The sequence below is a fragment of the Oryx dammah genome, unplaced genomic scaffold (genome assembly GCF_014754425.2).
Source record: "Oryx dammah isolate SB20612 unplaced genomic scaffold, SCBI_Odam_1.1 HiC_scaffold_29, whole genome shotgun sequence".
Classification (NCBI taxonomy): Eukaryota; Metazoa; Chordata; class Mammalia; order Artiodactyla; family Bovidae; genus Oryx; species Oryx dammah.
The window spans coordinates 47,549,205-47,565,774 of NW_024070213.1; the positions used below are offsets into that span (position 1 = coordinate 47,549,205).

At 44.7% G+C, this 16,570-nt stretch overlaps 1 protein-coding gene across 2 annotated transcripts in view; it reads right to left on the bottom strand.

Moving 5' to 3' along the window:
- Positions 1-16,570, bottom strand: part of BTBD11 (BTB domain containing 11) — a 331,679-nt gene that overhangs the window by 117,635 nt on the left and 197,474 nt on the right. For both annotated transcript variants that reach the window (XM_040234782.1, XM_040234783.1), the window contains exons 2-3: positions 15,634-15,783; positions 1,376-1,580 (exon numbers count right to left, since the gene is read on the bottom strand). In XM_040234782.1, coding sequence (XP_040090716.1) covers positions 1,376-1,580; positions 15,634-15,783 — 355 coding nt within the window. The remainder of the gene's footprint in view (positions 1-1,375; positions 1,581-15,633; positions 15,784-16,570) is intronic.

Below are 16,570 nucleotides of genomic sequence, written 5' to 3' on the forward strand. Positions count from 1 at the left end.
CTTTTAATTGGAAGAGCCTGGATTCGAACCTACAAGTCTGGATCACAGAGCCAGCTCTTTTAACCACTCAATAAACAGGGTCACTACTGTACAAGCCTGTGTACATTGGAGGATGGGCCTGATTTGTGAGATGCTGGACGAGATGAGGGGCTTCCTGGGTGGCTCAGTGGGTAAAGAATCCACCTGCAATGCGGGAGACGCGGGCAGACGTGAGTTTGATCTTCCAAGGGAAGATCCCTTGGAAGGAGGGCATGGCAGTTGTCTTTAGTATTCTTGCCTGAAGAATCCCATGGACAGAAGAGCCTGGTGGGCCACAGCCCATGGCATCACAAAGAGCTGGACACGAATGAAGCAACTGTGCACCCACGTATATGGGAGATGAGCCTTGTGGACCTGTCCGCATGGAAAGAGGGGATGCCTCCAGGCAGCCTTCTGGACGGATGGCAGTTTGGATGTCTTGCCTCTGACAGGGTGAAACCAGCCTCAGAAAATCCTGGGGTTTTCCAGGCAGAAGGGAACCTGGAAACCACTTAGTGTTGCTTCTGGTTTATGGACGGGGAGGTTGAGGCACAAGGGAGTAGATGGACAGTGCTGAGAAGCAGCAGAAGCTGGGTCAGAGGGAGCTTCCTCTTCCAGGAAGCCCTCCCTTCCTTCTCTGCCATGAGGATTCTGCCTCATGGGACCTGCTATGCTGTCCCCTGTGTGCCCGAGAAGCCCACTTCTGGCTGTGCAGGTGTTACGGTTTCCCCCTCAAGTCCCCAGGACAGCCAGGGTGAAATGAAGACAGACATCTCCCACCCATAGGGCTGGCATCCCCCAAAGCTGCCTTCACAGTGAAGCCCCCTGGCACTGAAGAAACCCTCATCTCTCCAGAATTTGAAGACCCTCTCTTCTGACCCAGGCCACTTTTATCCCAGACTGGACCAGCCCTATGCAAACCCATTTCAAAGATCCCACTCAGGTCTCAGGGCTTCCCAGGTGGCGCTAGTGGCAAAGAACTCGCCGACCATTGCAGGAGACCTAAGAGATGTGGGTTCAGTCCCTGGGTCAGGAAGATCCCCTGGAGAAGGGCATGGCAGCCCACTCCAGTATTCTTGCCTGGAGAATCCCCACGGACAGAGGAGCCTGGTGGCTACAGTCCATAGGGTCTCAAAGAGTTAGACACGACTGAAGAGACTTAGCACTCCCCGAGGTCTCAGATACTCCTCAGGGCACAAGATTCAGCCTCCAGTGAGTTTCTGGAAACTGGGCAGCTCTGGTCCCTCCCCTGCCCCACCCTTGCACAACCTCAGAGGCAATACCCACCCACCACAAAGTGGTGTCGGCTGGAAGGGAGCTTCTCTCTCTGGCCATCCAAAGCCAATACACGTCTTACCTTTCCACCTGGAGGTTGACTTTGGAGGGCTCCACGTTGGGATTTTCCCATTCCATCTGCGGGCAGTGCATGAAATAGCAAAGGGTATACAGGGCCTCGGGCTCCCAGTAGAGCGCCCCCTGCTTGTGGTGCAGGGGGGTGCCGTTGCCATGGTGCTTGGCATTGAGGGGCTGCAGGTGATGCATTGCTCGGGACACCAGGTCACCTGTGGACAGAAGTAAGATTTCAGATCCTTCAAGCAGCCAAGACTCACAGAGAAGAGGTGCAGAGATTCTCATCTCGAGATTCCCTCGTTCAATGGAAATGGTCTCATCAGGCAGAGAGGGAAGCGTTTGTTCACTCACCACACGCCTGTCAATGACTTATCAGGTTTGGGGAGCTGCTTCAAGCACAGCGGGCTGCTACGATAACTCCAGTCCTGCTCTTTGGAACCCACAATTTCTAACAAGGCCCAGAAAGCCCTTTGTAGGTGTCTACTTCCAGCCTTCTTCATCTGGGACACACCCCTTTGTCACAGCCTCTGCTGTAAACAGTACTGCCTCCCTTGCAATCACAAGAATGGACTATACTGTGTCTTTCCTCTGAGCCTGGGCATAAACTGTTATTCCCTCTATCTAGAACATTCTCTTTCTCCTCTTTTCCAGGCTAACTCCTGCTGATCATCCAGGTGTCGGCTTATATATTATATTCCAGGACACCATTCTGGAATTTCCCCCACTCCCCTATGTCAGATGCCACACTGTATTTTCTTTGTCACAGCACTTAGTACACTGTGACACAGTATTCTTTTTGTCCATCATTCCCAACGATAGCAACTCAGTCCAAAATGACACCTATTTGTGACAGCACAGTTAGAGCACTTTAACACTGAATTCTCATAACACCTTATAAAGTAGGCACCTTTATAAACCCATTTTACAGATAAGGACACAGAGGCCCAAAGAGGTGAAATAACTTCTCAGCAGGGCAGAGCCACGAACAGCAGAAGGCGGATTTGAACCCCAGCACTCTGGCTCCAGAATCTATGCACTTTACCATGCTCCTTGAGGGGCATGTTTTACTATTCTCAGCACTGGCAAACTCTGAGAACAGTCTGGCCTTTCTCATGCTTTCTTAGAAGAAAACTAGCTTTCTCCTTCATCAAACCAAACCTGCACGTTCCCAGGTTGGCCGTGGAGAGAATATCTTCTTATGGGAGACTGGTTGGGCCTGAAGCTCTGACTTTCCTTGACTAAGATTGTGTTTCTCAAATGTGGTTTGCTTGTAAGCAACCTTCAGGAATGTAGTTGTATCCAAGCACCACCTGTATCATTATTTACTTAATCTTTGATGGACTCATTTTAGTTTTTGAATATATATATCTAAAAAAGAAACATTATGTCACTGCCATAAACGGGAAATTAGTATCCCTTGCTGTAAACAGAAGGTGACTGTGAAAGTTAATTCAATAAAAAGAATGTAATTAATTTATACCTGAATTCTGGTCCTGTTTTCCTTTGTTAAAAAGAGCAAGTGAGAGTTGTTAGAGGCTCATATCAAGTGGAGCCTTTCCTCTGAAAGCAATTAGAATGAAAATAGAATTGAAAAGCATCACTCCCATGACCAGTGGTATCTAAGGCACTGCCCCTGTCCCTCTGGAAATCATCTCTTGCACAGTGGGAGGTGTTGCACACTTGAGGGGATGTTCCTTGAAGTCATTTGTGATGGTGAATTTGTGTGTCAACTGGGCTAGGCTATGGTGCCCGGTTGTCTGGTCAAACACTAATCTAAATGTTGCTGTGATGCTATTTTTTTTTTTTTGAGGTTTTTAAACTTATTTAAATATATATTTTAAATTTTTTAGATGTTGTGTTGGTTTCTGCCATACAGCAATGCAAATCAGCTGTAATTATACATTTATCCCCTCCCTTCCAACCCTCCCTCCCCCCCCCCCCCCTCCTGTCCCTCCAGGTCATCACAGAGAGCCAGCCTGGGCTCTCTCGGGCTACACAGCAAATTCTCACCAGCCATTCACCTTACACTTGATAGTGCATGTATGTTGCTGCCACTTCCCCCATTCACCCCACTCTCTCCCTCCCACACCGTGCCTACAAGTCCATTGTCTACATCTGCATCTCCATTTCTCCCCTGCAAATAGGTTCATTAATATCCTTTTTCTAGACTCCATATATATGCATTAATAGACTATATTTGTTTTTCTCTTTCTGACTTGCTTGTGAAGCTATTTTTTACATGTGATTAATATGTATATCAGTATATTGTGAGTAAAGCAGATTACCCTCCAGAATGTGGGTGGTCCTCATCCAATCAGTTGAAGGGAAAAAATAGAGGAGAAAAGAGAGAGGCCCTTGAATAAGAAGGCATTCTGTCTTCAGACTCATGATTGAAACATTAACTCCTTCTAGAATTTAACCCTCCCTCTCCAACCTAGCTCCTTGTGGGGGTCAGGGACTGTCTCCCCCATTCCCAACCCCTCATTACCCAGCTGAAACCAAGCCTGCAGAGCCCATCAGTTCTTTGCCACCCAGCTGTACCTTTTCATAAGACACTTGTACCTAAAATCCAAACGGCTCAGTGAAAGGCAGGAATTTCTCCTCTACAGGCCCAAGTCCTGCCTTCTAGGTTCCCATTTCTTGTCTGAGGGAGGGGCTACTTCCTCAAAAGAAGATTGACAAGAGGACTATTCATCCCCTTTGTGGGAGCCGGACTATGCAGATGAGGTCTCAGCTGAGGGTGAAAATGGCAAATATTCCCCTTTCTCTTCCATGTCCATGGCAGACATGCTTAACCAATCACAGAACTCTTATCCACTGAGTGGAGATGCAGCCTTAAAGTCCTTCTTGAGACAAAAGTCCAAGTGGTCACTATTTACTCTGATTGTCAAAGGAAAGAAAACTTCCATATCCTAAGGCCAGAGTCCTAAGGAGTCATCAAGACGACCTAACCAGAGTACAATCCACTAAGCTTAATATCTGGACAGTGATGCAGGGGTTAAACAGACAGTAGTGAGGGGCTAAACTTCCTTACACCCCTCTGCCTTCTACTATGCCCTAACCTAGAGTCGGACCCTCCTTCTCTCCATTTCCCACAGCAGGAGAATATATGCAAGAAACTCAAAAAAGAATCAGAGAAGGAAATTCTCTTTTAGGGGTAGGTGGGTGGGGAAGATCTTAAGGGGGCCTGTAGATGGAAACTGTGGAGTCCCATGACTCTACATGAGCAACAGTCCAGCTGCTGTTCACTGAGCATCTACTCTGTGCCAGGCACTGTGAAAAAGCACCTCAGATGCATTGTCTCTAGGACTCACAAGGCTCTATAGGGTACTAGACCATTCAGGTATGAGCTAAATCAAATCCCTTATGATTATACAGTGAAAGTGACAAGTAGATTTAAGGGAACAGATGTGATAGACAGAGAGCCTGAAGAACTATGGATGGAGGTTTGCGACATTGTACAAAAGGCAGTGATCAAGACCATCCCCAAGAAAAAGAAATGCAAAAAGGCAAAATCATTGTCTGAGGAGGCCTTACAAATAGCTATGGAAAGAAGAGACACAAAAGGCAAAGGAGAAAAGGAAAGATATAAGCATCTGAATGCAGAGTGCCAAAGAATAGCAAGAAGAGATAAGAAAGCTTTCCTCAGGGATCAATGCAAAGAAATAGAGGAAAACAATAGAATGGGAAAGACTAGAGATCTCTTCAAGAAAATTAGAGATACCAAGGGAACATTTCATGCAAAGATGGGCTCAATAAAGAACAGAAATGGTATGGACCTAACAGAAGCAGAAGATATTAAGAAGAGGTGGCAAGAATACACAGAAGAACTATACAAAAAAGATCTTCACGACCCAAATAACCACGATGGTGTCATCACTCACCTAGAGCCAGACATCTTGGAATGTGAAGTCAAGTAGGCCTTAGGAAGCATCACTAAGAACAGAACTAGTGGAGGTAATGGAATTCCAGTTGAGCTCTTTCAAATCCTGAAAGATGATGCTGTGAAAGTGCTGCATTCAATATGCCAGCAAATTTGGAAAACTCAGCGTGTCCACAGGACTGGAAAAGGTCAGTTTTCATTCCAGTCCCAAAGAAAGGCAATGCCAAAGAATGCTCAAACTACCATGCAATTGCACTCATCTCACATGCTAGCAAAGTAATGCTTAAAATTCTCCAAGCCAGGCTTCAACAGTATGTGAACCATGAACTTTCAGATGTTCAAGCTGGTTTTACAAAAGGCAGAGGAACCAGAGATCAAATTGCCAACATCCGTTGGATCATCCCAAAAGCAAGAGTCAAGAAAAACATCTACTTCTGCTTTATTGACTACGCCAAAGCCTTTGACTGTGTGGATCACAACAAACTGTGGAAAATTCTTCAAGAAATGGGAATACCAGACCACTTGATCTGCCTCCTGAGAAATCTGTATGCAGGTCAAGAAGCAACAGTTAGAACTGGATGTGGAACAACAGACTGGTTCCAAACTGGGAAAGGAGTATGTCATGGCTGTATATTGTCACCCTGCTTATTTAACTTATATGCAGAGTACATCATGAGAAACACTGGGCTGGAAGAAGCACAAGCTGGAATCAAGATTGCTGGGAAAAATATCAATAACCTCAGATATGCAGATGACACCACCCTTATGGCAAAAAGCAAAGAAGAACTAAAGAGCTTCTTGATGAAAGTGAAAGAGGAGAGTGAAAAAGTTGGCTTAAAGCTCAATGTTCAGAAAACTAAGATCATGACATCTGGTCCCATCACTTAGTGGCAAATAGATTGGGAAACAGTGGAAACAGTGAGAGACTTTATTTTGGGGGGTTCCAAAATCACTGCAGATGGTGACTGCAGGCATGAAATTAAAAGATGCCTGTTCCCTGGGAGGAAACTATGACCACCTAGACAGCATATTACAAAGCAGATGCATTACTTTGCCAACAAAGGTCCGTCTAGTCAAAGCTATGGTTTTTCCGGTAGTCATGTATGGATGTGAGAGTTGGACTATAAAGAAAGCTGAGCACCGAAGAATTGATGCTTTCTAACTGTGGTGTTGGGGAAGACTCTTGAGAGTACCTTGGACAGCAAGGAGATCCAACCAGTCCATCCTAAAGGAAATCAGTGAATATTCATTGGAAGGACTGATGCTGAAGCTGAAACTCCAATACTTTGGCCACCTGTTGCAAAGAATGGACTCATTTGAAAAGACCCTGATGCTGGGAAAGATTAAAGGCAGGAGGAGAAGGGGACAACAGAGGATTAGATGGTTGGATGGCATCACCGACTCAATGGACATGAGTTTGAGTAAACTCTGAGAATTGGTGATGGATAGGGAGACCTGACATGCTGCAGTCCATGGGGTCTCAAAGAGTCAGACATGACTGAGAGACATTATTTTAGCTTTACAACAGTGATCTGCAAGCGGGGTGATTTTGCCTCCCACGGGACGTTTGGTAACATCTGGAGACATTTCTTGTGCCACATTCTGGGGACTGTTACTGTACCTAGTGGGCAGAGGCTAGAGATGTTGCTAGACGTCCTACAATGTACAAATCAGTCCCCATAAGAAAGAGTTTTGCCAGAAGTCAGTAATGCCCAGGTTGAGAAATTCTGTTTTACAGATAAGGAAACCAAGGTTCAAGGTCACAAAGCAGAGATAAGATTGTAAGCCTGGGTCTGCCTGACTCTAATGTCTGTTCGTCACCCTACACTGACCTAAGTCCTTTTTACAGAGACAGCTCACTGCAGCCGTGGCCAGCTCCACGTCCATGATGGGGCAATTTGGCATTGTGTAGCCAAGGTGTTAACAAATGCTCCTTTCCTTTGATTCAGTAATTCCATTTCTGGGACTCTGTCCCAAGGTTGGAATCCAAAATGTAGCAAAATCTTCATGCACAAGGATTTTTATCCAAAACCTTATTTATAGAATCCAAAATTTGACAAAGAAACAAATGTTTGAAAATCAGAGCATGGTTAAACAAACTCTGGTTTGTGATAAAACTTATGCAGTTACTAAAAATGTTTACAGAGAGCTGCAATAAATGAAAAAAATATCTTTGTGTTAGAATGGTAAGTGGCAAAAAAGTGAAATTCAAAACTGCATACAGAGTGATCAGGATTATGTTATTAAAAATATGCACTGAGTAAATAACAGGGGGAAAAAAGCAAAATGTTGACCAAGGATTTCTCTGCCTAGAGGGATTGTGGGCGACATTTCCTTCCAACTTTTCTGTTATTTCTGAATTTTGAATTATGGCATGTGCTTCTTGGAGTTATCAGAGTAATAAGCTTAGCGAGGTGGTGTTTACTTTCTAGTACCTCCTATCTAGGGCCAGGTTGGGGTACATTCATCTTTCCCTCTGTCTTTCTTGAAAGCGCTCATAAAAAAGCTCAAAATAAGAAAAATCAAAATTGGGTGGAGAGGAGAAGAGGATCCATGTTTTGGGGCCACACGTCACCCCTCCAGGTCCCCAAGACCCTGGGAAGACTTTGGTTTTGGTTGGACTAACTGTGTCCTCAGAGCATCTTTCATTTTGCCTTGCACTTCTAGGCTCCCCGCTTTTTCTCTTGTTTTCTCACCTTATATGACCCTCCCCTTCATCTTCTCAATTACTGAAGACTTTCAAGGCTGTGATCAAATGCCAGTTCTTCCAGGGAGCCCTCCAGGATGCCCCCATTCAGAATCAATTGCCCTTTACTCTGTGTACCTACAACACCTGATGATAAAGTCTAACATGTTACGTGTTTAATTCAGACATGCTTTAGATGCCCATACATCTGCTTCCCCTATTGCGTTTAATGGATAGAGACATGACTCATTCATTGCCCTGTTCCTGGAGGAGCAGTGTGTTTGGTGATTAGGGACAAGCTTTCTGGAGTCAGACTCTCTGAGTTTCCAACCTGCCACTGACCAGCTGCATGATCTTGGGTGAGTTAACGTCTCTGTATGTGGGGATAATTATATCCTTTGTGAAGCTGTTGTGTGGATTAAACTGATAACATGTAGAAAGTACCCAGCATTGGTTTCTTCATTTGGAAAATGGAGATGATAATAGTTCCTAATGAAGCAATCATATAAATCACTCAAAGCACTTGAAATAGGGTTGGGCACATTCTAAATGTATAATCAGTATTCAGCACATATCTTTTACCTTGTATTGTCACTACCATCACCATCCTCATCACTAGCACCATTTCTTTCCACCATCTTGACCACCATTACCATCTTCATTATCATACTATCTACATCACCATCAGTATCATCTTTGTCATCAGCCCGGTCTCTGGATCACAGGCCTAAAGGATGTCTCTGATGAGGGTTGGTCATGGCAGATGAAATTGGCATGGGGATTCTACAATCACTAGCTCCACTTCAAATCCCACTCTATGTATGTGCTATCTGCTGCTTCCTGGTCAGCTTCATTCATGAACCCAAAGCAACAAACCCACTGTCACTAGCTACACTGAGTTTGGGTGGCTAGAGTTTGGTTCTAGGAACCTACTTGAGAATCTGCTTATAATCAGGTTTCCCAAATGTCAGTCATTTGAAAATCAGCATCATGAATTCTCACATATCTGTGTGCCGCAGGTCCAATTTATTTACTTAACATTTTTCTTTAAATTGGCTCCTTCTTTCACACAATACATTCATTGAAAAAGGAAACTTTATATCAGTGCCATAAAAGGAAAACCAATATTTTTCTAGTACCCATAAAAAATCCATGGCAATTAAAAATAGAAAATAGAAAGTGTTTTGTCTATTACCTGCAATCTCCCTTGCTACCCTTTGGGAAATGGAGCTCTGCCTTCCAGACTTAGGTTATCAGTGCAATTCCCTCTAAGCTGTCTTCCTGAATGCCACTGTGATCACCCTGAGACAAAGGACTGCATATTCCAACATGGGTTCCTTTCCCCGAAACCTGTACTGTGACAGCACCTTCAATTCCTTCCCTGCTGTTCATCCACAGTCAGCTACCACTTTCTATGGTACATTTTCAAAACCTCCCACACCCTGGGGTAGGAGGTATCATCACTCTCTTTTCAGAGATGGTAAAACTGGGGATCAGAGTGATCAAGTTACTTGACCTAGGTCACACAGCACAGATGAAATCAAGGCACTCTCCAGCATCATAAACTGTGGTTTAACTTGCCTCCAAAATTTTCTTGGGCTCCAAAATCACAGCAAATGGTGACTGCAGTCATGAAATTAAAAGATGCTTGCTCCTTGCTTCTGAAGAATTGATGCTTTTGAACTGTGGTGTTGGAGAAGATTCTTGAGAGTCCCTTGGACTGCAAGGAGATCCAACTAGTCAATCCTAAAGGAAATCAGTCCTGAATATTCATTGGAAGGACTGATGCTGAAGCTGAAACTGTGATACTTTGGCCACCTGATGTGAAGAACTGACTCATTGGAAAAGACCCTGATCTGGAAGGATTGAAGGCAGGAGGAGAAAGGGACAACAGAGGGTGAGATGATTGAATGGGCACCACCAACTCGATGGACATGAGTTTGAGCAAGCTCTGGGAGATGGTGATGGACAGGGAAGCCTGGCGTGCCTCAGTGGGTTGCAAAGAGTCAGACATGACTGAGCGACTGAACAAAGACAACTCATTCCCTATTTTATAGATGAGAAAATTGAGGCACAGAAGGGTTAAGGCCAGTGACACTTTACCATTGAAAAGGGTCACAGGTACATTCTAGTGGCTAGAGGCAGCAGGACCTTATGAAAAGACCCCGTTTCCCCATTTACATTTGGGAGCACCCTTGTCCAAGCAATGAGGGCTTTTTTTTTTTTTCCTGGTGACACTGAGGAGAGACAACCCAGAAACCCTTTTTATGCACAGTTGTAAATTAATGGTCCTGTTTCGAGGAACACATTGAGTGGGAACAGCAAGTTCACAGTTTAGTGTAAAAAGAAAACAGAAAGAGGCATTTTTCAATGAAGCCCTCATTTTTTCCCCCTTTAAATAACAGAAAGCAATTACTCTACTTAATGCTGTCCAATGCAGGTTAATTGGGAACTTGGGGGCAAGGCAAGGAACATTGGGCAGAAGAGCTGCACATGGTCTCAGAGGACACAAATATGGGATGGATGGGACCAAATGCAGAGTCGAGTTGATTCAAAAATGAACACAGCCAGGGCCTCTGCTTTCCCTGGAGGTGGGGTGGACTGGCTTCCTACAGACCTACTCCTAACCCAGTTCAGGTAAGGAGGCCTGGTCTGCTCACTGAACTCTAAGTACTGTCTTGCTAATTTCCTTGGGCTCACGGTTAAGAATCACCAGCCTGTGTCAGTTTGGGGACCTTTGTGATCCCCTGATTTAGGTTCTCATTCAAATAAGGTGAGTGGCTCAGTTCAGCTGGTAAAGAATCTGCCTGCAATGTGGGAGACCTGGGTTTGATTCCTGGGTTGGGAAGATCCCCTGGAGAAGGGAAAGGCCACCCACTCCAGTATTCTGGCCTGGAGAATTCCAAGGACTACAGTCCATGGGGTCGCAAAGACTGAGCAACTTTCATTTTCACTTTCAAATAATTTGACATACAGAGATTCCAGTTCTAGCTCTCTGAGTTCAAAATTCAGTTCAATAGAACACAAAATATTTGACAAGAATTTCATTGAGTTCCCCTCCCCTATAGCATTTTCTTCAGCTTTTGTTTCACAGACTAGTTCACTGTGGGTCATTCGTATATTCATTGGACATTCAACAGATATTTCCCAAGCTAAGGGCAATGTGTTAGGTGCTTAGAATGCAGAACTCAACTCGACACAGCACAGTTAAGCAGAAAAAGAAAAGATGATTTGAAATGGGGTTCTGCCACTTAGGATTTGTGTGGCTTTCAGCAAAACATTTATCCTTCTAAGTCTTATTTTTCTTATCTGTAAAATGAGAATAATAATACCTTTCATGTGCTTAAAGCACCTGGCACAGAGTAGGTGGTCTGGAAATAGTGGATGTATTTTTGCCCCAAGCCATAACATCACCGCTATACATCACCACTGACGAAGGCAGTTTGGGGTTTGAATATGATGCCCTGAGGATAGAAGCAGGGAGTATACAGGGAGAAGTCTCAGCGGGCAAGGGCAGGGTGAGTGGGGTAGGGGAGTGGGGGTGGGTCTGTCATCTACCTGCTGGTGAAATACTCGGTAACCTTTGTGAATTCTCACATTTCCAATTTAGTTTTGAGGGCAGCATTCACAATACCTGGTACAGAGCAAACTGTAAATCCTCAGACTTGGAAGGAACAAAGGTCTGACTAACGGTCCAATATTATAGAGGCAGATACAGTCCACCCATATCATCTAGAAATACCCAGGCTTCCCCCAGAGACAGGGAGTCATGTCTAGTGATGAAAGCTCTGGCTGGAGAACTGGATTCAATTTCAAGTCATCAATTCACAGGTGTGGTTGATCTTAGACAAGTTATTTATCCCTTCTTACCTTCATTCCCACATCTCTGTGCATAATAATGGTTACATTGGAAGTAGCTCATGTAGATTTTCAATAGTTCCCTAGGTCAACATCTATTATTGCTGGCTCTTAAGAAGGCTATAGTCAGGGGCTCTGCCCTCAACCCCGAACAGCCTGATTCAAGAAGAGCCGGGACAGCTGGGAACAGACTCTCTCCACCCCGCCATTGCTGGAACAACAGTGGTTTCTGGAATCCGCACGGGCAGAGTAACCTTTGAATATGAAGAACAGCTCTCTATGTACACAGAAAGGGCAAGGCTGTATTGATTCAGACCACAGAGCAAGTCAGTCTAAATTACAGTCAGATCAGAAAAGAAGGCAATTTTATTAGTTTCTGTTGCCGACGTGGCTTATCAACATGCTTCTGCACACAAATTCTACGGGGCTGACTTAATGAACGGAGGGAACCTATTCATAATTAGCAGCACCTATTTGTGTGCCAACAATTCATATGCGAAAGTCAATATTCAAAAGCAACGACAGCATTTAATTTACAGAACAAATTGTCCTTAAAAACAATTTACGTGACAAGCTGCTCCTGCGGACTGCCTGCTTAGGTGAAGAGCAGATTTGTTTAGCAAATCCTTTCCTTCAAGAGAAGCACTGGAATTGAGTGGAGCTCCAGCCCAGGTGCTAGGAGGGGCCCTTAAAATACTTCAGGACAAACCTTTGAGACCCCAGAGGAGAACGTGTGGGGGCCTCTTCCAAGGTGGCACCCATGTAGACATGATCCAACCCTGTAGCCAGAATCGGCCTTTCCAAGGTCATGGGCATGTTTTGGAAATTGGTGGAGTCCCAAATAAGGCATTTCTTCTTTGAGATGTTTCCCCAGGGGATCTGCTTGGACGAGCTACGTCTGAATCTCTGTGGGCAGCGGGGGGTTGTTAAAATGCAGACCTTTCCTTCCCCAACTTCCAACTGTTGCAGATATCTCAAAATATCATTCACACACATCACCACCTCAAAATAATAGGTCACCAGAGTTGCTGCTAGATCTTGTTTTATAATGTTCTAATAAAACATATAATGACTATATCACAGTTTAGCTGAAATATATTGATAACTGTCTTTTAATATAATTACCTTCCTTTATAAACTGATACACTTTATTTCATGCATTTAAAAGTACTATTCTAAGGCAGGGTCCACAGGCTTTATCAGGCTGCCAAAGGGATCCACAGAATCCTTAAATTTAAGAACAATCATACAACTGACCAGTGGCTGGAAGACCCTGTAATCAGAGGCACTCATGACTTTGGGGGTTTGATGGGAATGGAAGCATAATTTCCAAATTCAGGTGCCAAGAAAGCTCTAGTGAATATAAGAAGCCCCTTCAGCTTGAATCAGCAACTGCTTCCCTTTGCAGAGGTGCAAGCCATGTCAGCGAGTGCTTCCCTTTGCAGAGGTGCAAGCCATGTACTCAAAGTAGGATGACTGTCCTGGGTATACAGGGAATTCTTGGGAAGAGGTACAAGTTGCTTTATGAGTCCTTAAGTCTTTTATAGTTCAGAATTTTTTAGAATTTCACACTATCTCACACTTCAACATACTCTAGCGTTTCTGTGATCATTACTCTAGTTCCATCTGGAGCTAACACATGGCTGTGTCATTGGACAATCAATTGGATCATAAGTAAATACAGTTTTATATTCCTCTGGTTGGCTAGATTCAGCCCAGACCTGAATTAGGAGGTGTAGAAGCACAGCAATCATTACTCAAACTTGGGACACCCCAGCCTTCTTCTCTCCACCTTTCTGCCCCTTCTCTCTCTCTCTTCCCATCTCTCTCTTTGTCTCTGTCTCTCCCTTTTTTCATATTTCCCAAGGACTGACTATGTGCCAAGCAATATTCGTGGTGCTGAGGTTACAACAGTGAACAAAACAAATATCTCTTCTCCTCTGTGAGAATATATTCTAATAGCAGGAAACAGATAATTTAAAAAATTAATAGTCAACTATTGAGGGTGTCTGGGGGAAGGAGGGAGGGGAATGATTACTAATGGCTATCAGGATTCTTGTTGGGGTGATGAAAATGTCCTAAAATTGATTGTGGTTATGGTTGCATAACTTGGAAATACACTAAAAGCCATTGAATGATGATACACTTTAAGTAGGTAAACAGGATATGAATTATATCTCAGTGGACTTATTACTGAAAAACAAAAAGAAATGGAGCATGTCATAGGGTAACAGCTGGGAAGAAAGGCAAAGCAGTGAAGAGGGATCAGGGTTCTTAGGGTGTTATAATTTTAAATAGGGTGTTCAGGTAAAACTTCATTAAGGCGTAACATTTGGGTGAGACTTGAAGGTAATGAGGAAATAAGCTATGTGGATATCTGGAGGATGAGAGTGGTTTATACAGAGGGAACAGTATGTGCAAAGGCCCTGAGGTATGTCTGCTATGTTCAAGGAACAAGAGGTACCAGCGTGACTGAGTTCAGCAGGCCTGGGGAGGAAGTGGAGGAAGATGCCTGAGGGATACAGGTGGGGAGCCTGGACGAAATTTTGAGGATTTTGGCTTTTCCTGAAACGCTGGACTGGAAGAAACACAAGCTGGAATCAAGATTGCCGGGAGAAATATCAATAACCTCAGATATGCAGATGACACCACCCTTATGGCAGAAAGTGAAGAGGAACTAAAAAGCCTCTTGATGAAAGTAAAAGAGGAGAGTGAAAAAGTTGGCTTAAAGCTCAACATTCAGAAAATGAAGATCATGGCATCTGGTCCCATCACTCCATGGGAAATAGATGGAGAAACAGTGGAAACAGTGGCAGACTTTATTTTTTTGGGCTCCAAAATCACTGCAGATGCTGACTGCAGCCATGAAATTAAAAGACGCTTACTCTTTGGAATAAAAGTTATGACCAACCTAGACAGCATATTCAAAAGCAGAGACATTACTTTGCCGACTAAGGTCCATCTAGTCAAGGCTATGGTTTTTCCTGTGGTCATGTATGGATGTGAGAGTTGGACTGTGAAGAAGGCTGAGCGCCAAAGAATTGATGCTTTTGAACTGTGGTGTTGGTGAAGACTCTTGAGAGTCCCTTGGACTGCAAGGAGATCTAACCAGTCCATTCAGAAGGAGATCAGCCCTGGGATTTCTTTGGAAGGAATGATGCTAAAGCTGAAACTCCAGTACTTTGGCCACCTCATGCAAAGAGTTGACTCATTGGAAAAGACTCTGATGCTGGGAGGGATTGGGGGCAGGAGGAGAAGGGGACGACCAAGGATGAGATGGCTGGATGGCATCACTGACTCGATGAATGTGAGTCTGAGTGAACTCTGGGAGCTGGTGATGGACAGGGAGGCCTGGTGTGCTGCGATTCATGGGGTCGCAAAGAGTCGGACACGACTGAGCGACTGAACTGAACTGAACTGAACTGAACTGTGTATCAGATGGGGAGCCAGTGGAGGATTTTGAACAGACATGGTCCCGTTGTGGAAATCAACAGTCTTTACAGCATTTACCGTGTGCTGGGGACTGCAGAGACCTCCTTGGTGGGTGTCAGCTTGCTGAGTCACCACAACTACATTCTAAGTGAAGTATTACCATATTCTCTGTTTTATAAAAAAGGAAATGGAGGCTTAGAAAAGGGTAGGAGGCTGACCTCCATCAGAGGTAGTCTTACCAGTCTACCTGACTCCAGAGCCCTCGCCTTCACCACGGCCATCAACACTGATCTGTGTACATAGCGGGTGCTTAATAAAAGGAGCCACCGGATTGGTTACAGAACACTGCCCTGAGCACAGTCAGCCCCTTGGGCACAGAGTAGGCAGAGAGCCAGCATCCACTTACTCAGTTCTGCGATGCTGCCCACGCGGGTGGCCAGCAAGGATTGCTCAATGGTCCTCAGCTCGGACTGGCTAAACATGGGCAGCTCTCCTGGCTTGCTGGTCCGCTGTGGGTCCCGGTGAAGGTTCAGGCTGTCTGGCAGGCAGAGCACTCCTGCAGGTGGTGGGAACAGAGGGTGAAAGGAAAACAGATTGTTATTTTTCTGCTACCCAAAGGAGGGGTGCAAAACCCCTCAAACCCCACGCACAGCCTCAAACCACACCAGAGTTGGTACCACAAAGGAAACACGGGAACCAAGGCTCTGCATCCTCTTGGAAATGATGTCTAGGTCTTTCCAAAGGTCTCTTGCTGATTAACAAACATTCATCTGTATGTGCACATGCCCAAAGGACACAGAACAAAATCATTTCCTGAGAACTGGCAGGGACTCCACTTGTGCCGAGACACCTCTTGAGAACTCAGTGGTGATGGTCCCACCAGCCTTCCCGAGGCAGCTGCCACCCCAAGCGCCGTGGAGGACATCTCTCCTGGCAGTTCTCTGAGGGCTTGCTTTACTTCCCCAGCAAATTCCGCTCTGGGTGGTTGGGTTGTTATCTGTCAGACAAAGCTCTGGCTTTCTCCATAGAGCTGTATTTCAGGAGCTAAAAAGTCCCCACAGGCTTTTGTAACTTGTATGGTGAATACCCATGGGAGATCTCTAGAATCCAATTATTTTCATCCCGTCCTTTCCAGTCCATGAACACTTAGTGAGAAACTGAGAACTTACTTCGATTGACTACTCAGAAATATTCACTGTTCTGTCATCACCACAACCTCCATAGGCAGAGTGTGCTTTCTTGTTCCTTGACTTTTGGTTTCATGAACTTTGGCCAAAGGTGTGTTAAGAGATATGACAGAATCAAACGTCTGTGCAGTTGAACTTGCTCTTTTGCATTTTTGC